Source organism: Salvelinus alpinus, chromosome 1 (genome assembly GCF_045679555.1).
Source record: "Salvelinus alpinus chromosome 1, SLU_Salpinus.1, whole genome shotgun sequence".
In the NCBI taxonomy this organism is placed as follows: Eukaryota; Metazoa; Chordata; class Actinopteri; order Salmoniformes; family Salmonidae; genus Salvelinus; species Salvelinus alpinus.
Window position 1 is genome coordinate 80,982,389 of NC_092086.1, and position 26,913 is coordinate 81,009,301.

General features: G+C 44.6%; 1 protein-coding gene across 7 annotated transcripts in view; it reads right to left on the reverse strand.

The window, feature by feature from the left end:
* Positions 1-3,486: 3,486 nt before the first annotated feature.
* Positions 3,487-26,913, reverse strand: part of LOC139531402 (G protein-activated inward rectifier potassium channel 2-like) — a 118,885-nt gene continuing 95,458 nt past the window's right edge. For all 7 annotated transcript variants that reach the window (XM_071327880.1, XM_071327886.1, XM_071327859.1 and 4 more), the window contains one exon: positions 3,487-12,051. In XM_071327880.1, the coding sequence (XP_071183981.1) occupies positions 11,696-12,051 (356 nt within the window). In that variant the 3' untranslated portion in view covers positions 3,487-11,695. The remainder of the gene's footprint in view (positions 12,052-26,913) is intronic.

The following is a 26,913-nucleotide window of genomic DNA, read 5'->3' on the forward strand; positions in this document are numbered from 1 at the left end:
CGCTTCTGCTTCAACAAAGTACTGAGTAAAGGGTATGGACACTTACGTACATGTGATATTTCAGTTTTTTATTTTTAATACATGGGGTATTGTGTGTATATTTATTTTTGTTTAAAAACAATTTAATTCATTTTAGAATACGGCTGTAATATAACAGAAAAGGTGAAGGGTCTGAATAATTTCCGAATCACTTTATCTTTACTCTTGTTTTGGGGGTAAATCAAACACATATTTATTTCAAACATACTTTATCAATTCATGAAAAAAATTGCAATGTAGTCATTTAAGTTTTTGTACAATTATTGTGCTTTCATATAAACCATGCGTATCATCCATCAATTGTCTGTGCACTATCACACTAAAAGAACAACTGCATAGGCCTGGGGTGGGCAGCAGAGATTGGAGTGGTCAGTGACAGAGACAAGTAGGGTAAAACCAAAGAAAAGACCAACAAAAAAATGTCATCACAGGCCTGATGGTAAAAGAAAAAATGTCATTAAACCTTCTAAATATCGACGAAACAAAATACGGTCGACAAGGGGGGATCTTTTTATGTCGGTAAAATTTATTATGCGATAAATGTTGGTGGAAACGCAAATACTGATATAATAACCATCATCTCCAAGTAAACTTAGAGTCATGTGATGACATGTTGTATGGTCCTCCCACTACGTCTCTGGAAAGCATTCAGTTTAGGCTACAGTTGAAATAAGTTAAAATGAACAAAAATATAAATACGAGCATCCCAAACATGCTCAATGGGTGACATGTCTAATGTGTGTATGCAGGCCATGGAAGAACAGGGACAGCTTCCAGGAATTGTGTACAGATCCTTGCGACATGGGGCCGTGCATTATCATGCTGAAACATGAGGTGATGGCGGCAGATGAATCGCACGACAATGGGCCTCAGGATCTCGTCACGGGAGCTCTGTGCATTCAATTTGCCATCGATAAAAATGCAATTGTGTTTGTTGTCCGTAGCTTATGACTGCCCATACCATAACCCCACCGCCTCCATAGGGCACTCTGTTCACAACGTTGACATCAGCAAACCGCTCACTCACGCAACGCCAATCACGTGGTCTGTAGTTGTGAGGCTGGTTGGACGTACTGACAAATTCTCTAAAACGACGTTGGTAGAGAAATTAACATAGAATATTCTGGCCACAGCTCTGGTGGACATTCCTGCAGTCAGCATGCCAATTGCACACTCCCTCAAAACTTGAGACATATGTGGCATTGTGTTGTGTGACAAAACTGCACATTTTTGAGTGGCCTTTTATTGTCCCCAGCACAAGGTGCACCTGTGTAATGATCAAAATCAGATTCTTGATAAACCACACCTGTCCGGTGGATGGATTGTCTTGGCAAAGGAGAAATGCTCACTGACAGGCAAGTAAACAAATTTGTGCACAGAATTTGAGATAAATAAGCTTTTTGCGCATATGGAAAATTTCTGGGATCTTTTATGTCATTTTATGAAACATGGTACCAACACTTTACATGTTGCGTTTATATTTTTGTTCAGTGTATGATGAACTTTACAGGGTGGTGAAAGTGCAAAGTGATGAGCTTGATATTCATTTCCAATAAACATTGAGGGTCTTATTCTGTTGACATGATCATCGATGCTTGGCTGCCGTTTGACAAATTAACATAATCTTGCTCTTTTTGTCCATAATCTCCTCATGTAAATTATTTGATGCACTCTAGCCAACAGCACGGTATATGCATGCTGTAGGCTAGAGCGCATGTGCCAATACCACAGTGGGCACACGTGTTATATAAAAACATTTTTGTGAGAAAACCATTAGTGGACCTTAAAATGCTTGTATCTTTATTCGGTATATGGGAATTTAATTTAAGGTATTTGTATGTGCACTACGTCATCATGCACAGCCTTTTATCTGCAACAAGTCAATTGGATGGGAAAATGCACACATTGTTTTAATGCAGATTGAAAATCTGTTGTCAATTGGATGGAAAACCTAACTATTGAAGTCATATTGTGAGGCAACATGAATCTTTACATGGAGGTGTTGGGAAAGGCTATCTGCGGAGTCCCCACCAACCGGATGTTCCACTTTTCAGGGGAAATGGAAAGAGAGCCTGTGACACGTGGAAAGAGAGCCTGTGACACAACTTCCACTTTTGTTTGTTAATTAATAAGGTGACACCAGAGAGGAAGAGGCGAAGCGAGAGGTTTCACTTCCTCCAAAATATGTGCAAAATAAACCCAATACGTTTCTATAGGATTATTTTGGACCTAAGCTTCCTGCCTTTGGGACAACCCATTGTTATGGCAGAGACATGAGCATATCCTCATTATATACAGATCTCCATTTACTGGATTTGTTGAACAGTGCAGAAGAGAAACCTCCCCCGATAGTTTTTTCTTATTCTTGACAGGACCAGTATCACAGTGTTTCTAAACCCAAAGGCGCAACATCACGAGACTCCTGGGAACGGTTTGAGAAGTCAATGAGAGAAATACAAAATTATTCTTTAAAGCTGCAATATGTAACATTTTGGGTGACTGACCAAATACACATAGAAATATATGTTATAGATCTGTCATTCTCATTGAAAGCAAGTCTAAGAAGGACAATCTGTTCTACAGTATGTGCGCTATTTCTATGCTTCTCGTTCTTAAGTTTATTTAAGTTTATTTAATTTTGGTTTTGTACACCAGCTTCAAATAAATGAAAATACAATCATTTTGGTTATGGAAAATATATGTCACAGCAAGTTAGATGGTACCATGATTCTCTACACTATACTTGCTTGTTTTGTCACATAAACTGAAATTATTAGAACTATTAGAATTTTAGAAACCAGGAAACGGCGGAGTGATATCTGCATAGTGCATCTTTAAATATGCAACAAGTCTTTGTTTCATTCTGTTGAGCCATTATCTCCGGCCAAATGAAGTTACAACTGTAATGTTGTGTTTGCCGCAATATAATAGAATTACTGGTAGGCCTACTATAGGGCTACTCGCACTCAAACCATGGAAAGGAAAAACCAAAGAGATGCTAATCTTAATTTAATGCCGCAATATATAATAATAATAATAACCTGTTTGTATTTTCCCCATAATCAATGACTGGACTTAATGTTTATATTACCCTAATAAGGTTAAGAAACCTTTGTGAAGGTTTGGTGTGGTATAGCTATTATTTGGCTTAGCTACTGCATGCCTATAAAGGCAGTTCACACCGGAGGTCCAATTGACTCCGACAGTTGAACTTCTTACTCTTTTAATCGAACAATATAATGGTTATCTTTATAAAAAATATTCAGGTACATTTTTTTCTAATTATCCTCTTTCTGTACATCTACATTTGCATAGCAGTACAGTCGTGGCCAAAAGTTTTGAGAATGACACAAATATTAATTTCCACAAAGTTTGCTGCTTCAGTGTCTTGAGATATTTTTGTCAGATGTTACTATGGAATACTGAAGTATAATTACAAGCATTTCATAAGTGTCAAAGACTTTTATTGACAATTACATGAAGTTGATGCAAAGAGTCAATATTTGCAGTGTTGACCCTTCTTTTTCAAGACCTCTGCAATCTGCCCTGGCATGCTGTCAATTAACTTCTGGGCCACACCCTGACTGCTGGCAGCCCATTCTTGCAAAATCAATGCTTGGAGTTTGTCAGAATTTGTGGGTTTTTGTTTGTCCACCCGCCTCTTGAGGATTGACCACAAGTTCTCAATGGGATTAAGGTCTGGGGAGTATACTGGCCATGGACACAAAATATAGATGTTTTGTTCCCGAGCCACTTAGTTATCACTTTTGCCTTATGGCAAGGTGCTCCATCATGCTGGAAAAGGCATTGTTCGTCACCAAACTGTTCCTGGATGGTTGCGAGAAGTTGCTCTCGGAGAATGTGTTGGTACCATTCTTCATTCATGGCTGTGTTCTTAGGCAAAATTGTGAGTGAGCCCACTTCATGTGAGTGAGCCCAACTTTATTCCACATCAGGTAACTGATGCAAGCAGTAGAATCAGATTTAAAAAACAGATAAAAATACACCTTATGGAACAGCGAGGACTGTGAAGCAACACAAACATAGGTGCAGACAAATGCATACACACACATGATAACAAATGCACTATACACACACAAACACATGGATTTTGTGTTGGAGATATGTAGTAGTGGAGTAGGGGCCTGAGGGCACACACTCAGTGTGTTGTGAAATCTGTTATGGATGAATTGTAATGTTTTTTAAATTGTATAACTGCATTAATTTTGCTGGACCCCAGGAAGATTAGCTTCTGCCTTGGCAGCAGCTAATGGGGATCCATAATAAATACAAATAGACAGACATGTGCCTTTCCAAATGATGTCCAATCAATTGAAGTGGACTCCAATCAAGTTGTAGAAACATCTCAAGGATGATCAATGGAAACAGGATGCACCTCGAGTCTCATACTAAAGGGTCTGAATACTTATGTAAATAAGTGCAAATAAGGTATTTCAGTTTTTTATTTTTAATAAATTTGCAACAAATTCTAAAAAATTGTTTTCACTCTGTCATTATTGGGTATTGTATGTAGATTGATGAGGAAAACATTTTATTTAATCAATTTTAGAATAAGGCTGTAACGTAACAAAATGTGGAAAAAGGGAAGGGTCTGAATACTTTCCAAATGCACTGTATATTAATAGAAAAGGTGTGTACAGCAGTAGTTATATAGGATGAGCCTTGACTAGATTACAGTATATACAGCTGAAGTCGTAAGTTTACATACACCTCAGCCAAATACATTTAAACTCAGTTTTTCACAATTCCTGACATTTAATTTGAGTAAAAATTCCCTGTCTTAGGTCAGTTAGGATCACCACTTTATTTTAAGAATGTGACATGTCAGAATAATAGTAGAGAGAATGATTTATTTCAGCTTTTATTTTTTTCATCACATTCCCAGTGGGTCAGAAGTGTACATACACTCAATTAGTATTTGGAAGCGTTGCCTTTAAATTGTTTAACTTGGGTCAAACATTTCGGGTAGCCTTCCACACACTTCCCACAATAAGTTGGGTGAATTTTATCCCGTTCCTCCTGACATAGCTGGTGTAACTGAGTCAGGTTTGTAGGCCTACATGCTCGCACACACTTTTTCAGTTCTCCCCACAAAATGTATATAGGATTGAGGTCAGGGCTTTGTGTTGGCGACTCCAATATCTTGACTTTGTTGTCCTTAAGCCATTTTGCCACAACTTTGGAAGTATGTTTGGGGTCATTGTCCATTTGGAAGACCCATTTGCGACCAAGCTTTTACTTCCTGACTGATGTCTTGAGATGTTGCTTTAATATATATACATAATTGTCCTTCCTCATGATGCTATCTATTTTGTGAAGTCCCTCCTGCAGCAAAGCACTCCCACAACATGATGCTGCCACCCCCGTGCTTCACGGTTGGGATGGTGTTCTTTGGCTTGCAAGCCTTCCCTTTTCCTCCAAACATAACAATGGTCATTATGGCCATTATGGCCATTTTTTGTTTCATCAGACCAGAGGACATTTCTCCAAAAAGTACAATCTTTGTCCCCATGTGCATTTGCAAACCGTAGTCTGGCAGTTTTGGAGCAGCGGCTTCTTCCTTGCTGAGCGGCCTTTCAGGTTATGTCGATATAGGACTCGATTTACTGTGGATAGAGATACCTTTGTACCTGTTTCCTCCAGCATCTTCACAAGGTCCTTTGCTGTTGTTCTGGGATTGATTTGCACTTTTCGCACCAAAGTTCGTTCATCTAGAGGAGACAGAACACGTCTCCTTCCTAAGCGGTATGACGGCTGCATGGTCCCATGGTGTTTATACTTGCGTACTATTATTTGTACAGATGAACGTGGTACCTTCAGGCATTTGGAAATTGCTCCCAAGGATGAACCAAACTTGTGGTCTACAATTTATTTTCTGAGTTATTGGCTGATTTCTTTAGATTTTACCATTTACTCAAGCAAAGAGGCACTGAGTTTGAAGGTAGGCCTTGAAATACATCCACAGGTACACCTTCAATTGACTCAAATTATGTAAATTAGCCTATCAGAACCTTCTAAAGCCATGACATCGTTTTCTGGATTTTCCGAGCTGTTTAAAGGCACAGTCAACTTAGTGTATGTAAACTTCTGACTCACTGGAATTGTGATACAGTGAATTATAAGTTAAATAATCTGTCTGTAAACAATTGTTGGAATAATTACTTGTGTCATGCACAAAGTAGATGTCCTAACCAACTTGCAAAAACTACAGTTTGTTAACAAGAAATTTGTGGAGTGGTTGAAAAACGAGTTTTAATGACTCCAACCTAAGTGTATGTAAACTTCCGACTTCAACTGTACATATGATGTGGGTAAAACGGTATTTAAATATTATTAAAGTGACCAGTTTTCAATGACTATGTACATAGGGCATCAGTCTCTAAGGTGCAGGGTTGAGTTCCGGGTGATAGCTGGCTAGGAACAGTGACTAAAGTTCAGGGCAGGATACTGGGTGGAGGCCGGCCAGTGGTGACTATTTAAAACTTCTTAGGGATAGGGGGCGACATTTTCACTTTTGGATGAATTGGTGCCCAAATTAAACGGCCTCGTACTCTGTCCTAGATCATATGATATGCATATTATTATTACTATTGGATAGAAAACACTCTGAAGTTTCTAAAACTGTTTGAATTATATCTGTGAGTAAAACAGAACTCATATGGCAGGCAAACTAGCAAACAGGAAGTGAAAATTCTGAAATGGGTCGCTGTGAAAGGCATCGCCTATTCAATTCTCCTATATTTATGGATCTGTATGCACTTCATATGCCTTCCACTAGATGTCAACAGGCAGTAGAACGTGGAATGAAGCGTATAGCTTGATGTGGGACCGAATGAGAGCCAATGGAGTGACTGGTCAGGCATATTGCCAGTTCTTGGCCACGCACACTACGCATGGGATGTCCTTGTCTGCAATGCGTTAGATAGACATGAAGAAATGCTCCGTCTGGGACGTTATTGGATATATATGAGAAAAACCTTCTGAAGATTGATTCTCAATTGAGTTTGACCAGTTTATTAGATTTGTAATATCACTTTTTTAAGTTTTCGTTCATTAGCGTAAAGTTCGATGGACACTGAACTACACATGCTAGCCAAAGTTGCTAATTCGACAGAAGTAATGGATATTATAAAACAAAAAAACGATTTATTGTGGAGCTAGGATTCCTGGCACTGCATTCTGATGAAAGATCATCAAAGGTAAGGGAATATTTATGATGTCATTTCGTATTTCTGTTGACTCCAACATGGCGGAGAATGGCTGAGCACTGTCTCAGATTATTGCATGCTGTGCTTTTTACTAAAGTTATTTTTTTTTATCTAACACAGCGGTTGCATTAAGAACCAGTGTATCTTTAATTATATGTTAAACATGTATCTTTCATCAAAGTTTATGATGAGTATTTCTGTATTTCACATGGCTATCTGTAATTACTTTCGATACTTTGGAGCCATTTCTGAACATGGCGCCAATGTAAAACCACGATTTGTGGCTATAAATATGCACATAATCGAACAAAACATAAATGTATTGTATAACATGATGTCATATGACTGTCATCTGATGAAGTTGTTCAAAGGTTAGTGATTAATTTTATCTCTATTTGTGGGTTTTGTGAAAGCTATCTTTTCTGTGAAAAAATGGCGGTGTGTTTTTGGATATTGTGGTGAGCTAACATAAATATATGTTGTGTTTTTGCTGTAAAACATTAAAAAAATTGGACATGTTGGCTGGATTCACAAGATGTTTATCTTTCATTTGCTGTATTGGACTTGTGATTTCATGAAATTATATTATATTATATCCCTGTGGCGCTAGGCCAGGCTATGCTAGTCAGCGTTTCTGATGACAATGATCCCGGATCCGGGATGGGTAGTCCAGAAAGGATCGGACACTTTTTTTTTAAAATTTTCGCCTAAAATGACATACCCAAATCTAACTGCCTGTAGCTCAAGCCCTGAAGCAAGGATATGCATTTTCTTGGTTCCATTTCTTCCTAGGTACCTGCCTTTCCAGGGAGTTTTTCCTAGCCACCGTGCTTCTACGTCTGCATTGCTTGCTGTTTGGGGTTTTAGGCTGGGTTTCTGTATAGCACTTTGTGACATCGGCTGATGTAAAAAATACTTTATAAATAAATTTGATTGATTGATAGGGAGACATTCAATATGTCCGTAAACACTCCAGCCAGCCTGTTTGCACATGCTCTGAGGACGCGGCTAGGGATGCTGTCTGAATCAGAAGCCTTTGCGAGGGTTAACACGCTTAAATGTCTTATTCACTTTGGCCACAGAGACGATAGCTTACAGTCCTCGTGATAGCTTACAGTCCTCGCGCCGGCGGCACTGTGTTTTCCTCAAAGTGGGTGATGAAAGTATTTAGCTTGTCCAGGAGCAAGGCGTCGGTGTCTGCAATGTGGCTGGTTTTCCCTTTATAATCCGTGATTGTCTGGAGTCCCTGCCACATACATCTCGTGTCTAAGCCGTTGAATTGCTACTCCACTGTGTCTCAGTACTGACATTTTGCCTGTTTGATTGCCTTACGGAGGGCATAGCTGTACTGTTTGTACTCATCCATGTTCCCAGTCACCTTGTTGTGGTAATGTGGTGGTTTGCATCCATTTTTTTCCGAAAATGCTGCCATCTATCCACGTTTTTTTTATATCCTTGTAGCTGTCCCGGAAGGGGTAGCAGCTATGGTCAAGAATTCTTGATGAGCGAGTATTGCAGGCGATGTGTTGATAAAACTTTGATAGTCCCCAGCTACAATAAATGCAACCTCAAGATATGCGGTTTCCATTTTGCACATAGTCCAGTGTAGTTCCTTGAGAGCCGTTGCGGTGTCGGCTTGAGAGGGAATATACACACAACCGCAGAGAATTCTCTCAGGTGGTAATGAGGTTGGCATTTGATAGTGAGGTATTCCAGATTGGGAGAACAAAAGGACTTGAGTTCCCATAAATAATGGGTTGGTGTACTGTGCATTGGGCAACCCTCAGGGTTTGAGTATGACACCCCAACCCAAAACATTGGGTCCTCCCAAACTCTAGCTCTACCACCATTTCTTGGTCCTGTACCACATGGTTTCATAAAGTGCCCTTTAGATCAAATATGATTGTCCATTTCAATCAATTATTGACCACAGAGTGTGAATATATTTCTCAATTTCATTAAATCAACACAAAAGGTAAAATACGATTTGTATCAATAAAAGAGAGTGAGATAAGTATTAGTTAAAGTATTGTCGAAGATGATTTATGAACCAGTATTTTGGAATTCAGTGTAATGTTGAAAATACAACCTAATACAATTAATAATTACAAATGAATAAAAACAGTAAAATAAAGGAGTCGATATAATAAACATGTCTGTTTCGTTCAATCTTTGTTCAGCGATTGGACAGAAGTCAGATTAAACAATGATGCCTGCATGTTTATAACGCTTTACATTAAGCTGTTGAAATACCACATAGCTGAAATATCTACCCTTTTGATAACATCTGATTAATTACCAATAACTTCACAGTAACTGCACCTGTAACAAATATGGATCACAAATAAAAACATTTCATTAGCTATAGACTAACTGCGTTGTATACGGGTAACTTAAGTGTTACCCAAATGTTTTTCATTGACACATAAAAGCCAAAGGTGTGCTATCAGTGACATGCAGAGCTAGAACGTTCTGCAGTAATAAAATTACACACTGTAGATGTCTGAGCCCTGTATATGGCTCTTCAGCACAAGCAATAGAACCATTTTGTAAAGTGATAACATTGTAAGGTTATATTACACAGTTTTATTTCAAATCAAACATTTTGCCAGAAACACAAAGAAATTGCTTTTAGAAACTTAGTTCTGCAGCAGAAATAAAGAGGTCTAAATATGTGAAAATAAGAAAATGAATACCCTCGGGCTGCACTTAGTTCAATTTAGGTGCTAGAGTAGGCCTTGATGCTCTTCCCCAAGCTCCCCTCACATGGCTTCTTTCGTAGTACCAGTGTGCTTTCATCCGCTATGGGCCGGACAGTACAGTGGGGTTCACTTCAGAGACACATTGAAAGATGGAAGCCTGTCCTTCATATTAGAAAAGTGAGCATGTTTCTCACCGGTTCCAATCCAAGTGCCAATGCCGTTTAGCAAACTCCAGGCAGTGCTATAGTCAGATGACATGAAAATAGAGCTCTTTGGCCATGCACACCAGCGGTGAATTTGGCATCGAAAAACGGAAGCATATGGAGAAAAGTACTTCATACCTGCGGTGGTGCATCTTATGGGGCTATTTTGCTTCCACTGGTCCTGTGGCCCTTGTTAAGGTTAACGGCATCATGAACTTTACCAAGTACCAGGACATTTTAGCCTAAAACCTGGTTACCTCTGCCAGGACCTGTGGTTTGAATTGAAGATGCCAGTCCATAGGAGCAGATGAAGGATATCAAGGATCTGGTAAGATTCTTTAAGGAAGAATGGTCTAAGATCCCTCCCATCATGTTCTCCAATCTCATAAAACATTTTAGAAAAAGGCTCAATGTCGTGCCAATTTTTACTCCTTTCTTTTTTATATTTTTTGTATTACTTCTAAATAAAATCTTTCTATGAGCAATTGTATTAGTATAAAATAAACGTTCTGCTGCTTGGATAACTGCTTGGATAATAAACGTTCTGCTGTAGGAGAATTATAGAGAGAATTTATGTTGGCAGTTAAAAGGAACTAACAACAAAGGTTAGGACATTTACGTTAAAGGTTAGGAGAACTAAAACAACAAAGGTTAGGTAACTTTACGTAGCAGTTCAGGTGAATTGGCATATGTTTAGAATAATGGTTAGGAGATTTTAGCTAAAATGCTACAGTTGTCCCAGACGCAACCTGAACACGCAACCTGTGGATTGCTAGAAGGTTGCGGATTATGCCTACCCATCCTCCCCGACCAACCTCCCTACTTTTGTTGCTGTCTAAAGTAGCTAATCCATTAGGCCAGGCTGAATATTCTATAGGGCTTTCATCCAGAATTGTTAATAAGAGTTATATTGTCATGCCTATTACAATCGCCATTATTCTCTTATGTACACAATATAGAATAAATTAACTACAGTGAGTTTTTGTACATGCTTATATATTTCTTAAAACTCTAATGTAAGGAAAGCTTTGTACATAAGGCATAGAATATGTACAGACCTGGTCTAAATTAATCAGTATCAAACATCTTCTTGTCAAATATTCACACTTTGGCAACATAACAGATAGTATATAACAGATAGTATATACAAAAAAATACAAATACAAATATCCTAGAATATATATGTATAGGTTTTAATCTTTGAATAAAAAAAAAGAAATAATATTAATTGATATCTTCAAGAAAAAAACTATGTTATCAAAACATGCAATTACAGAGCTTTTCAGTCCAGCCATTGTCATGTACCATCTATCTTTGGGGGGCAAATGACCTGTTTAGGGCCAAAGCTGTCCTTGTTGCAGGGTTCCTAAGCATATCGTCCTTGAACTCAGGTTCCCCATTTTTCTGCCTTGGCCCTGACCTTTGACCTGGGACCAGCTCACCTGGTCAGACAGCCATGAGGAGTAGAGACACCACAGTAAGCCCCACACAGCCCCTCTGGCCTAAGTTTTCTCTCTCCCCTCTACACTTTGGACTCGCTCTCTATATTAGCAATGTCACCGTTCCTCTCTGTCTGCTCCTCTAGCCCCTCTTCCTGGGTTACCAGGGTAGTATGCTTCTTCTCGCGGCCCTCGGGCTCCAGCACCCCCTGCTGGCTGAGCTTGCTGGCCACGGACCAGGTGAAGGGCAGGCGGATGCGGCAATTAATCTCAGCCAGCTCTCTGGCGCTGCAGCTGGGGGTGTTGGTCTCGTGGATGTCGTGAAAGCTGTTGTAGTCCACCTCGTAAAAGCCATCCTCCAGGGTGAGCACCGGCATGAAGCGGTAGCCCCACTTTATCTCGCTGGTCACATACGAACTCCTGGCCTGGCAAGTCATCCCTGTGGGGACAGAGAGCAGACGGAACTTAGCCTCCTCTAGAGTTGACAAAAAAACACTGTCTAGTTGTGGATATGACTCATTCAATGTCAGAGTCATTACAACATAATGACACAGGTCTACCAGCACTTTATGAGCAATAATGTTATATCATGTTATCATGTCATTGTTAGGTGTTAGCATCGGCGATCTCTGGCTAGGGCCGTATGTGTTGGGAGTGAGTAAGTTACTAAATGTCAATACAGTTGGACACTATAGCTGTGGAAAACTGAGCACTCATTAATATATACAGCCCTATCCAGTCCACCCAACACTCAGGAAGGGTTGGTGTATTGAACATACTGTACAGAGACTATTAATAACTCTTAATTATGAACATAGCCACTAACCATTTTACCTTTCATGCAGCAGTACACTGTAATTGTACCTCAAGCACTTTGCCCAGATTTTATTGTCACATTAGAATGAATGGTGCTGCTAGGCTCTGTGTGTAGGGTAAGTGAAGCCGTCCTCCTTTCTCAAGGAAAACAGCTTTCTCACTACTTAATAATTTGTTGGGTCAAATATAATGACATGTTAATAATTACTCTAGAAAGTGTCTGAATTCCTTGCCTCATTTCAACAGAAAGCTACATTCTTAGAGAACAGAATTAGAGAAATTTCAAGTTGGATGTTAAAAATATTTTTTCACGTGTTTTAGAAGGAGAACTGTTTTAGAAGGGGAACTTCTAAAACATTAGATGAAAGACTTTAAACAGTAATTCTTACACAAGAAGAAGAGCCTATAATCATGAACCTCTTTTTGCCTACAGCTGTGAGCTAAGTTTTTTTTCTGATCCGTCAGGTTTCATAAGACATCCTAACAAGAAACCGTTAAACTAACACTGAATGACAAGCAATGTCCCTTTGACACGTGCAATGCTGCAGGGCATCAAAATGGCACAATTATTGAGATTTAAAAATATTTATAAAGTGGAGGGAGGTCAACAAGGCAATGAACATGCGATTAAAAAATAATTGGTGTTTTGGAGCAAATCCATCAACAGGATATTGAGTAAAGCGAACAAACTGTATAAAGGACTATATCAAGAGTGTGTGTGTGTCTGTATCATGGTAGGGGAGGAAGGACTGGTACATCTCGTACTGCAGTTTCATTTGGCTGATGATGCTGAAAATGTGCAGCTCCAATGAGCAGCTGGTGCGCTGCAGAAACGATATGACGTACCTTCAGGGTTCTAGCAGCATGGATGCTGAAGAAAACCTGCTGCTATGAGGACTAACACATAGGTTTCTAAAACTACAACCCAGCCACAAAAAGTATGAATTTACAGAAAATGTAAAAGAAGTGATATAATTATCCTGCTTGGAAAGAAACCATTACAAAATGTTGTTTTCTTTCATGTCATACCCTAAATTCCAGTCCTCACAGTACAACACACGCATTTCATGGGCTAAAACACTTCAATAATGTTTTCATTGAAGACATCAAAGGGCTGGAATTGGAAATACATACAGTTGAAGTCGGAAGTTTACATACACTTAGGTTGGAGTCATTAGAACTAGTTTTTCAACCACTCCACAAATTTCTTGTTAACAAACTAGTTTTGGCAAGTCGGTTAGGACATCTACTTTGTGCATGACACAATACATTTTTCCAACAATTGTTTACAGACAGATTATTTCACTTATAACTCACTGTATCACAATTCCAGTGGGTCAGAAGTTTACATACACTAAGTTGACTGTGCCTTTAAACAGCTTGGATAATTTCAGAAAATGATGTCATGGCTGTAGAAGCTTCCGATAGGCTAATTGACATCGTTTGAGTCAATTGGAGGTGTACCTGTGGATGTATGTCACGTTCCTGACCTGTTTTCTCTTGTTTTATTTGTATTTATTGGTCAGGGCGTGAGTGTTGGGTGGGCAGTCTATGTTTTCTATTTCTATGTTGGGTTTTGTGTTCGGCCTGGTATGATTCTCAATTAGAGACAGGTGTGTATCGTTTGTCTCTGATTGAGAGTCATACTAAGGCAGCCAGGGTTTCACTGGTGTTTTGTGGGTGTTTGTTCCTGTGTCAGCGTTTGGGCCACACAGGACTGTTACAGGTTAGTCACGTTTGTTGTTTTGTTAATTTGTAGTGTTTGTTGGTTTGCCATTAAAATCATGAATACCTCCTACTCCGCATCTTGGTCCGATCCATGCTCCTCCTCGTCCGAGGAGGAGAACGACATTGACAGCCGTTACAATGTATTTCAAGGCCTACCTTCAAACTCAGTGCCTCTTTGCTTGACATCATGGGAAAATCTAAAGAAATCAGCTAAGACCTCAGAAAAAAAATTGTAGACCTCCACAAGTTTGGTTCATCCTTGGGATTTCCAAATGCCTGAAGGTACCACGTTCATCTGTACAAACAACAGTACGCAAGTATAAACACCATGGGTGTTACGACATCCGCCGAACTCCGTCCCTCTCTTTGTTCGGGCGGTGTTCGGCGGTTGACGTCACCGGCCTTCTAGCCATCACTGATCCATTTTTCATTTTCCATTGGTTTTGTCTTGTCTTCCTTCACACCTGGTTCCAATCCCATCAATTACATGTTGTGTATTTAACCCTCTTTTTCCCCTCATGTCCTTGTCGGAGATTGTTTTGATTGTATGTGATGTGCTAGTTAGTGTTGGTGTGCGACGGGTTTTGTACCCACTTTGTTATTTTGTACATTTTGGTTGTTTTGGAGTTTTGCCAGCATTTATTAAGCATCTCCGTTTATACCAAGTTCGTTCTCCTGCGCCTGACTTCCCTGCCACCAACACGCACCCCTTACAATGGGACCACAGCCATCATACCGCTCAGGAAGGAGACGTGTTCTGTCTCTAGAGATGAACGAACTTTGGTGCGAAAAGTTCAAATCAACCTTGTGAAGATGCTGGAGGAAACGGGTACAAAAGTATCTATATCCACAGTAAAACGCGTCATATATCAACATAACCTGAAAGGCCGCTCGGCAAGGAAGAAGCCACTGCTCCAAAACCGCCATAAAAAAGCCAGACTACGGTTTGCAACTGCACATGGGGACAAAGTGTAACGGCGTTCCTCTTCCACTTCATACGAAGAGGAGGAGCAGGGATCGAACCAAAATGCAGACTTGTGATTTGACATGATATTTATTAAAGTAAAGACGACAACACGAACTTCACTTAAAACTAAACAAAACAACAAACGGAGTAGACAAACCTGAACGTAAGGACTTACATGTAACGCAGAACGAACGAACAGGAAAATGACTACATAAAACGACGAACGAACGAAACAGTCCCGTATGGTGCAACATAGACACAGACACAGGAGACAACCACCCACAAACAAACAGTGTGAAAACACCTACCTTAATATGGCTCTCAATCAGAGGAAATGAAAACCACCTGCCTCTAATTGAGAGCCATATCAGGTCACCCTTTAAACCAACATAGAAACAGAAAACATAGACTGCCCACCCAAACTCACGTCCTGACCAACTAACACATACAAAACTAACAGAAAACAGGTCAGGAACGTGACATAACCCCCCCCTCAAGGTGCGAACTCCGGGCGCACCAGCACAAAGTCTAGGGGAGGGTCTGGGTGGGCATCTGACCACGGTGGTGGCTCAGGCTCTGGGCGAGGTCCCCACCCCACCATAGTCAATCCCAGCTTACGTCTCCCCCTTAGAATGACCACCCTCATCTTACACCCACTTAATTTAAATGTTAACCTTAAGATAAGGGGCAGCACCAGGACAAGGGGCAGCACCGGGATAGAGAGATAGCTCAAGACCGAGAGGTAGGTCAGGATAGAGAGGTAGCTCAGGATAGAGGGGCAACTCCGGACTGAAGGGCAGCTCCGGACAGAGAGACAGCTCTGGACTGAGGGACAGTTCTGGATCAATGGCAGCTCTGGGCTGAGGGGCAGCTCATGACTGGCTGACGACTCTGGACGCTCATGGCTAGCTGACGGCTCTGGACGCTCATGGCTGGCTGACGGCTCTGGACGCTCATGGCTGGCTGACGGCTCTGGACGCTCATGGCTGGCTGACGGCTCTGGACGCTCATGGCTGGCTGACGGCTCTGGCAGATCCTGTCTGGTTGGCGGCTCTGGCAGATCCTGTCTGGTTGGCGGCTCTGGCAGATCCTGTCTGGTTGGCGGCTCTGGCAGATCCTGTCTGGTTGGCGGCTCTGGCAGATCCTGTCTGGTTGGCGACTCTGGCAGATCCTGACTGACGAATGGCTCTAGCGGCTCCTGACTGACTAACGGCTCTGACGGCTCGGGACAGACGGGCGGCTCTAATGGCTCGGGACAGACGGATGGCTCAGACGGCGCTGGGGAGACGGATGGCTCAGACGGCGCTGGGGAGACGGATGGCTCAGACGGCGCTGGGGAGACGGATGGCTCAGATGGCGCTGCGGAGACGGATGGCTCTGGCTGATCCTGTCTGGCGGAAGGCTTTGGCTGCTCCTGTCTGGCGGAAGGCTCTAGCGGCTCCTGTCTGGCGGAAGGCTCTAGCGGCTCCTGTCTGGCGGAAGGCTCTAGCGGCTCCTGTCTGGCGGAAGGCTCTGTAGGCTCATGGCAGACGGGCGGCTTTGCAGGCTCATGGCAGACGGGTGGCTTTGAAGGCTCAATACAGACGGGCAGTTCATGCGGCGCTTGGCAGACGGACAGTTCAGGCGCCGTTGGGCAGACGGCAGACTCTGGCCGGCTGAGACGCACTGTAGGCCTGGTGCGTGGTGCCGGAACTGGAGGCACCGGACTGGATACACGCACTTCAAGCCTAGTGCGGGGAGCAGGGACAGGGCACACTGACCTCTCGAAGCGCACTATAGGCCTGGTGCGTGGTACCGTTACTGGTGGCATCGGGCTGAGTGCACGCACATCAGGACGAGTACGGGGAGAAGGAACAGTGCGTACAGGGCTCTGGAGACGCACAGGAGGCTTAGTGCGTGGTGCCGGAACTGGAGGCACCGGACTGGAGACACGCACTTCAAGGCTAGTGCGGGGAGCAGGGACAGGGCACACTGACCTCTCGAAGCGCACTATAGGCCTGGTGCGTGGTTCCGGCACTGGTGGCACCGGGCTGAGGGCACGCACATCAGGAAGAGTACGGGGAGAAGGAACAGTGCGTACAGGGCTCTGGAGACGCACAGGAGGCTTAGTGCGTGTTGCCGGAACTGGAGGCACCGAACTGGATACACGCACCATAGGAAGAGTGCGTGGAGGAGGAACAGGGCTCTGGAAACGCACTGGAAGCCTGGTGCGTGGTGTAGGCACTGGTGGTACTGGGCTGGGGCGGGAAGGTGGCGCCGGAAATACCGGACCGTGCAGGCGTACTGGCTCCCTTGAGCATTGAGCCTGCCCAACCTTACCTGGCTGAATACTCCCCGTCGCCCGACCAGTGCGGGGAGGTGGAATAACCCGCACTGGGCTATGTAGGCGAACCGGGGACACCATGCGTAAGGCTGGTGCCATGAATGCCGGCCCGAGAAGACGCACTGGAGACCAGACGCGTTGAGCCGGCGTAGCCCTACCAGTGCGGGGAGGTGGAATAACCCGCACCGGGCTATGCACACGTACAGGAGACACCGTGCGCTCTACTGCGTAACACGGTGTCTGCCCGTACTCCCGCTCTCCACGGTAAGCCTGGGAAGTGGGCGCAGGTCTCCTACCTGCCCTTGGCCCACTACCTCTTAGCCACCCCCCCAATAAATTTTTGGGATTTCTTCTCGGGCTTCCTTGCTAGCCGCGTACCTTCATAGCTTCGGTTCCTTTCTCCGGTAGCCTCTGCTCTCCTTAATGCCTCCAGCTGTTCCCATGGGAGGCGATCCCTTCCAGCCAGGATCTCCTCCCATGTGTAGCAACCCTTGCCGTTTAATACGTCCTCCCATGTCCATTCCTGTTTCGTGTTCCACTGCTCGAACTTATGCTGCTTGGTTCTGGATTGGTGGGTGGTTCTGTAACGGCGTTCCTCTTCCACTTCATACGAAGAGGAGGAGCAGGGATCGAACCAAAATGCAGACTTGTGATTTGACATGATATTTATTAAAGTAAAGACGACAACACGAACTTCACTTAAAACTAAACAAAACAACAAACGGAGTAGACAAACCTGAACGTAAGGACTTACATGTAACGCAGAACGAACGAACAGGAAAATGACTACATAAAACGACGAACGAACGAAACAGTCCCGTATGGTGCAACATAGACACAGACACAGGAGACAACCACCCACAAACAAACAGTGTGAAAACACCTACCTTAATATGGCTCTCAATCAGAGGAAATGAAAACCACCTGCCTCTAATTGAGAGCCATATCAGGTCACCCTTTAAACCAACATAGAAACAGAAAACATAGACTGCCCACCCAAACTCACGTCCTGACCAACTAACACATACAAAACTAACAGAAAACAGGTCAGGAACGTGACATAACCCCCCCCTCAAGGTGCGAACTCCGGGCGCACCAGCACAAAGTCTAGGGGAGGGTCTGGGTGGGCATCTGACCACGGTGGTGGCTCAGGCTCTGGGCGAGGTCCCCACCCCACCATAGTCAATCCCAGCTTACGTCTCCCCCTTAGAATGACCACCCTCATCTTACACCCACTTAATTTAAATGTTAACCTTAAGATAAGGGGCAGCACCAGGACAAGGGGCAGCACCGGGATAGAGAGATAGCTCAAGACCGAGAGGTAGGTCAGGATAGAGAGGTAGCTCAGGATAGAGGGGCAACTCCGGACTGAAGGGCAGCTCCGGACAGAGAGACAGCTCTGGACTGAGGGACAGTTCTGGATCAATGGCAGCTCTGGGCTGAGGGGCAGCTCATGACTGGCTGACGACTCTGGACGCTCATGGCTAGCTGACGGCTCTGGACGCTCATGGCTGGCTGACGGCTCTGGACGCTCATGGCTGGCTGACGGCTCTGGACGCTCATGGCTGGCTGACGGCTCTGGACGCTCATGGCTGGCTGACGGCTCTGGCAGATCCTGTCTGGTTGGCGGCTCTGGCAGATCCTGTCTGGTTGGCGGCTCTGGCAGATCCTGTCTGGTTGGCGGCTCTGGCAGATCCTGTCTGGTTGGCGGCTCTGGCAGATCCTGTCTGGTTGGCGACTCTGGCAGATCCTGACTGACGAATGGCTCTAGCGGCTCCTGACTGACTAACGGCTCTGACGGCTCGGGACAGACAGGCGGCTCTAATGGCTCGGGACAGACGGATGGCTCAGACGGCGCTGGGGAGACGGATGGCTCAGACGGCGCTGGGGAGACGGATGGCTCAGACGGCGCTGGGGAGACGGATGGCTCAGATGGCGCTGCGGAGACGGATGGCTCTGGCTGATCCTGTCTGGCGGAAGGCTTTGGCTGCTCCTGTCTGGCGGAAGGCTCTAGCGGCTCCTGTCTGGCGGAAGGCTCTAGCGGCTCCTGTCTGGCGGAAGGCTCTAGCGGCTCCTGTCTGGCGGAAGGCTCTGTAGGCTCATGGCAGACGGGCGGCTTTGCAGGCTCATGGCAGACGGGTGGCTTTGAAGGCTCAATACAGACGGGCAGTTCATGCGGCGCTTGGCAGACGGACAGTTCAGGCGCCGTTGGGCAGACGGCAGACTCTGGCCGGCTGAGACGCACTGTAGGCCTGGTGCGTGGTGCCGGAACTGGAGGCACCGGACTGGATACACGCACTTCAAGCCTAGTGCGGGGAGCAGGGACAGGGCACACTGACCTCTCGAAGCGCACTATAGGCCTGGTGCGTGGTACCGTTACTGGTGGCATCGGGCTGAGTGCACGCACATCAGGACGAGTACGGGGAGAAGGAACAGTGCGTACAGGGCTCTGGAGACGCACAGGAGGCTTAGTGCGTGGTGCCGGAACTGGAGGCACCGGACTGGAGACACGCACTTCAAGGCTAGTGCGGGGAGCAGGGACAGGGCACACTGACCTCTCGAAGCGCACTATAGGCCTGGTGCGTGGTTCCGGCACTGGTGGCACCGGGCTGAGGGCACGCACATCAGGAAGAGTACGGGGAGAAGGAACAGTGCGTACAGGGCTCTGGAGACGCACAGGAGGCTTAGTGCGTGTTGCCGGAACTGGAGGCACCGAACTGGATACACGCACCATAGGAAGAGTGCGTGGAGGAGGAACAGGGCTCTGGAAACGCACTGGAAGCCTGGTGCGTGGTGTAGGCACTGGTGGTACTGGGCTGGGGCGGGAAGGTGGCGCCGGAAATACCGGACCGTGCAGGCGTACTGGCTCCCTTGAGCATTGAGCCTGCCCAACCTTACCTGGCTGAATACTCCCCGTCGCCCGACCAGTGCGGGGAGGTGGAATAACCCGCACTGGGCTATGTAGGCGAACCGGGGACACCATGCGTAAGGCTGGTGCCATGAATGCCGGCCCGAGAAGACGCACTGGAGACCAGACGCGTTGAGCCGGCGTAGCCCTACCAGTGCGGGGAGGTGGAATAACCCGCACCGGGCTATGCACACGTACAGGAGACACCGTGCGCTCTACTGCGTAACACGGTGTCTGCCCGTACTCCCGCTCTCCACGGTAAGCCTGGGAAGTGGGCGCAGGTCTCCTACCTGCCCTTGGCCCACTACCTCTTAGCCACCCCCCCAATAAATTTTTGGGATTTCTTCTCGGGCTTCCTTGCTAGCCGCGTACCTTCATAGCTTCGGTTCCTTTCTCCGGTAGCCTCTGCTCTCCTTAATGCCTCCAGCTGTTCCCATGGGAGGCGATCCCTTCCAGCCAGGATCTCCTCCCATGTGTAGCAACCCTTGCCGTTTAATACGTCCTCCCATGTCCATTCCTGTTTCGTGTTCCACTGCTCGAACTTATGCTGCTTGGTTCTGGATTGGTGGGTGGTTCTGTAACGGCGTTCCTCTTCCACTTCATACGAAGAGGAGGAGCAGGGATCGAACCAAAATGCAGACTTGTGATTTGACATGATTTTTATTAAAGTAAAGACGACAACACGAACTTCACTTAAAACTAAACAAAACAACAAACGGAGTAGACAAACCTGAACGTAAGGACTTACATGTAACGCAGAACGAACGAACAGGAAAATGACTACATAAAACGACGAACGAACGAAACAGTCCCGTATGGTGCAACATAGACACAGACACAGGAGACAACCACCCACAAACAAACAGTGTGAAAACACCTACCTTAATATGGCTCTCAATCAGAGGAAATGAAAACCACCTGCCTCTAATTGAGAGCCATATCAGGTCACCCTTTAAACCAACATAGAAACAGAAAACATAGACTGCCCACCCAAACTCACGTCCTGACCAACTAACACATACAAATCTAACAGAAAACAGGTCAGGAACGTGACACAAAGATTGTACTTTTTGGAGAAATGTCCTCTGCTCTGAATCAAAAATATAACTGTTTGGCCATAATGACCATCGTTATGTTTGGAGGAAAAAGGGGGATGCTTGCAAGCAGAAGAACACCATCCCAACCATGAAGCACGGGGGTGGCAGCATCATGTTGTGGGGGTGCTTTGCTGCAGGAGGGACTGGTGCACTTCACAAAAAAAGATGGCATCATGAGGCAGGACAATTATGTTGATATATTGAAGAAACATCTCACGACATCAGTCAAGAAGTTAAAGCTTGGTTGCAAATGGGTCTTCCAAATGGACAATGACCCCAAACCTACTTCCAAAGTTGTGGCAAAATGGCTTAAGGACAACAAAGTGAAGGTATTGGAGTGGCCATCACAAAGCCCTGACCCTAGTCCTATAGATCATTTGTGGGCAGAACTGAAAAAGAGTGTGCGAGCAAGGAGACCTACAAACCTGACTCAGTTACACCAGCTCTGTCAGGAGGAATGGGCCAAAATTCACCCAACTTATTGTGTGAAGCTTGTGGAAGGCTACCTGAAACATTTGACCCAAGTTAAACAATTTTAACTTGGCAATGCTACCAAATACTAATGGAGTGTATGTAAACTTCTGACCCACTGGGAATGTGATGAAAGAAATAAATCATTCTCTATTATTCTGACATTTCACATTCTTAAAATAAAGTGGTGATCCTTACTGACCTAAGACAGGGAATTTCTACTAGGATTAAATGTCAAGAATTGTGAAAAACGGAGTTTAAATGTATTTGGCTGAGGTGTATGTAAACTTACGACTTCAGCTGTATTGTCACGTTCCTGACCTTATTTCCTTTGTTTAGTCTTTATTTAGTTGGTCAGGATGTGAGCTGGGTGGGTATTATCTATGTTGTCTGTTTTTATGTGGGGTTTCTTGTTTGGCCTGATATGGTTCTCAATCAGAGGCAGGTGTTAGTCATTGTCTCTGATTGGGAACCATATTTAGGTAGCCTGGTTTGGTGGGTGATTGTTCCTGTTCGTGTGTTCATCTGTTCTGTGTTCCCTAGTTCAGGACTGTAGCGTCTTCGGTTCTTTCTTTCAGTTTGTTGTTTTTGTTCGTCGTTTAAATATCCAATATCCTATATCCTAATATCCATATGTATGTAAACTTCTGACTTCAACTGTATAAACTGGTTGGGAATGCCCAAATGGAGGACAGCAATATGTTTTCTATTCAGACCCAGCAATTACTCAGCTTCAGAAAGCCCCCTCCTGATCCTGAAACTGTACCAATCACTGTGTTTTTAGTTCAGGCAGGGGAGTGGGCTACAGAGGATGTGAAGCCTTGAGATGGGAGCCTAAAACTGAGACATTAAAAGAGGGCTCACAGTGCAGGCCATAAGTACCAGTGCAGGCCATTGGTTTTCATCCAGGCATAATGGGACCCATGTCGTCCAAAATGTTGACTCAAGTTCGCCAAAAAGCACCTGGATGATCATCAAGACTCTTGGAAAAATGTTCTATGGACAGGATATTCAAAAGTATAACTCATCGCATAAACAACTAGTTGGCCTGCTTCCGTATGGAGAGTGTTATTCCCAGAAACACGATGTAGTGTGTGTGTGTGGGGGGGGGAGACAAACCTGGAACATGAATGTCTGGCGGACACATAACCACACAGTTTGCTCATCCTGCTGTGGATATATGTGTTTGTGTTGCGTACTGTACACTAACAGCCCTCATATGACGGAACAGGTCAGCCGTGAAAATGGCCACAAGCTGTTCCTGATTCGCATCATGGCTTCCACAACCTTGCGATCCCTCCCCTTTCATCCAGAACATTCTCCTTTACGTCACTGCTGCTTCGGCCTATACAGGCCCTTGGGCTGAATGACAGGGCACCGCTCCGACTGTCCGTCTACAATTACTTCAGCCGAGCATGCTATACAGGCCACTGCCACAATAACACACAGTGCATGGTACACTAGAACAATTATTAAACTTTGAGTCTGGCCTCACAAAGTTGACATCTCACCTCTTTTTCCAAAGTATAGTACCTTTAAATTATGGGGGGAGGGAGTGAAATGATGGTTTCAAATGTCACCTGTGGTACCACCTGTCCATGTTGGTAAATCTGGTCTTGTATGTAGTCTACACAATATCAACTACTCACCTTCAACTTTCCCAAAACAATGACTTCCCTTGAATCTCCCATTTCTCTCAAACATTTTAGAAAAAGCTGTTGTGTAGCAACTCACTGCCTTCCTGAAGACATAAATTACGTATACGAAACGCTCCAGTCTGGTTTTAGACTCTGTCATAGTACTGAGACTGCACTTGTGAATGTGGTTAATTACCGTATAATGGTGTCAGACCAAGGCTGTGTATCTGTCCTCGTGCTCCTAGACCTTAGTGCCGCTTTTGACACCATCGATCACCACATTCTTTTGGAGAGATTGGAAACCCTAATTGGCCTACACGGACAAGTTCTTGCCTGGTTTAGATCTTATCTTTCGGAAAGATATCAGTTCGTCTCTGTGGATGGTTTGTCCTCAAGGGTCCGTTTTAGGACCGCTATTGTTTTCACTATATATTTTACCTTTTTGTGATGTCATTAGGGAACTCAATGTCAACTTTCACTGCTATGCAGACGATACACAGCTGTACATTTTGGTTAAACATGGTAAAGCCCCAAAATTCGCTACCCTGGGAGCTTGTGTTTCAGACATAAGGAAGTGGATGGGGCATTTAAAAAAAAACTTTTAACCTCAGACAAAACAGAGATGCTAGTTCTAGGTTTCAAGAAACAAAGCGATCTGCTGTTTGATCTGACAATTCATCTTGATGGTTGTAATGTCTTCTTGAATAAAATTGTGAAGGACCTTTACGTTCCTCTGGACCCTGATCTCTCTTCTGACGAACATATCAAAAATATTTCAAGGGCAGCTTTTTTTCGTAACTGTCACACTGATCTGTTTCACCTGTCTTTGTGATTGTCTCCACCCCCTCCAGGTGTCTCCCATCTTCCCCATTATTCCCGGTGTATTTATACCTGTGTTCTCTGTTTGTCTGTTGCCAGTTCGTTTTGTTTTTCTTCAAACCCACCAGCGTATTCTCCTGTTTTCTCTAGTTCCTGCTATCTAGGTTTTGACCATTTTGCCTGCCCTGACCATGAGCCTGCCTGCCGTTCTGTACATTTCGAACTCTGCTCTGGATTACTGACCTCTGCCTGCCCTTGACCTGTTGTTTGCCTGTCCCCCCCTGTTTTGTAATAAACTTTTGTTACTTCGAAACTGTCTGCTTCTGGGTCTTCTCCTGAGCCTTGACAGTAATATTGCAAAAATCATAACATTTTGTCCAAAAATTATGCAGAAAAGCTAATACTTCTAGATTAGACTACTGCAGTACTCTACACTCTGGCTACCCGGATAAAGCACTAAATAAACTTCAGTTAGTGCTAAGTACGGCTGCTAGAATCTTGACTAGAACCCCAAAATGTTATCATATTACTCCAGTGCTAGCCTCTACACTGGCTTCATGTTAAGGCTAGGGCTGATTTCAAGGTTTTACTGCTAACCGACAAAGCATTACATGGACTTGCTCCTACCTATCTCTCTAATTTTGTCCTGCCTTACACACCTACACGTACCCTACGTTCACAAGATGCAAGCCTCCTTATTGTCCCTAGAATTCTTAAGCAAACAGCTGGAGGCAGAGTTTTCTCCACTGGAGCTACATTTTTATGAAATGGTCTGCCTAATCATGTGAGAAACGCAGACTCGGTCTCAACTGAAGACTAATTTCTTCAGTAGATCCTATGATTGAGTACAATCTGGCCCAGGGGTGTGAAGGTGAATGGCAAGGCACTGGAGTGATGAACTGCCCTTGCTGTCTCTGCCTGGCCGGCTCCCCTCTCTCCACTGGGATTTTCTGTCTATGACCATATTATGGGGGCTGATTCACTGGCTTACAAATCAAATCAAATCAAACTAGTACTAGTTCTCTTCCATGTTGTCTCTAGGAGGGGTCACATCGTGCCAGTCTTTTTTTCGCTATACTCAACTTGAGTGGGTTGAGTCACTGACGTAACCTTCTTGTCCGATTTTGTGTCCCTCTCGCGCTCGTGCGGTGGAGGAGATCTTTGTGGGCTATAGTCAGCCTTGTCTCAGGGTATTAAGTTGGTGGTCTGTTGATATCCCTCTAGTGTTGTCCGGGGGTATCGTCTGACAGTGCCACAGTGTCCCGTCCCCCCCCCCCCCCCTGTCTCAGCCTATAGAATTTATGCTGCAAGTGTCTATGTGCCAGGAGGCTAGGGTCAGTTTGTCCTATCTGGTAAAATTCCCCTGTCTTATCTGGTGTCCTGTGTGAACTTAAGTGTATTCTCTGTCTCTGTCTCTGTCTCTGTCTCTGTCTCTGTCTCTCTCTCTGTCTCTCTCTCTGTCTCTCTCTCTGTCTCTCTCTGTGTGTGTGTGCCTGATCCTAAGGACCATGCGTCAGGACTACCTGGCCTGATGACTCCTGGATGTCCCTGTTCCCAGTCCACCGGTTCGTGCTGCTGATCCAGTTCCAGTTCCTGTGGCTATGAAACCCTGACCTGTTCACCAGACGTGCTACCTTGTTGTGCTGCTGCTCCAGTTTCAACTGTTCTGCCTGCGGCTATGGAACTCTGGCCTCTGCTACATTGTCCCGGACCTGCTGTTTTTGACTCTCTTCTCTCTTTCTCTTTCTCTTTCTCTTTCTCTACCGCAACTGCTGTCTCTCTTTCTCTACCGCAACTGCTGTCTCGACCTCTGAATGCTCAGCTATGAAAACCCAACTGACATTTACTCCTGAGGTGCTGACCTGTTGCACCCTCTACAACCACAGTGATTATTATTTTACCCTGCTGGTCATCTATGAACGTTTGAACATCTTGAAGAATGATCTGGTTTTAATGGCCATTTACTCTTATAATCTTCACCCGGCACAGCCAAAATAGGAATGTCCACCCCTCAGAGCCTGGATCCTCTCTAAGTTTCTTCTTAGCTTCCTGCTTTTCTAGGGATTTTCTCCTAGCCATCGTGCTTCTACAGTACATCTGCATTTGTGCTGTTTGGGGTTTTAAGCTGGGTTTCTGTATGAGCACTTTGTGACATCTGCTGATGTAAAAAGAGCTTTATAAATAAACTTGATTAATTGATTGCCTGACCCCTGTAGTTACCTCAACATGTAGAGCTTAGAAAAACTGATGCCCTGTGCGCTCATGCCTGGTGCGTGTCCCCATCTGTCGGGGCATTGGGGGACACATAGTAAACTGGTTGCACAAATATGGAGAGCACACTATTGAAAGTCAAGAATTACCAGGAGCAGGACATCAGAGTGAGGAAGATTTAAGAAGTTTGAGCAGCACTCCAATGACTATGAACAAAATGAGGTGTATCTGTGGAGAGGGAATCCACATCGAGGACATGCAGTGATGTCAGAGACTACCCAAAACAGGTTACCCTACCTCCACACTTAAGTGCATCTTCTCTTG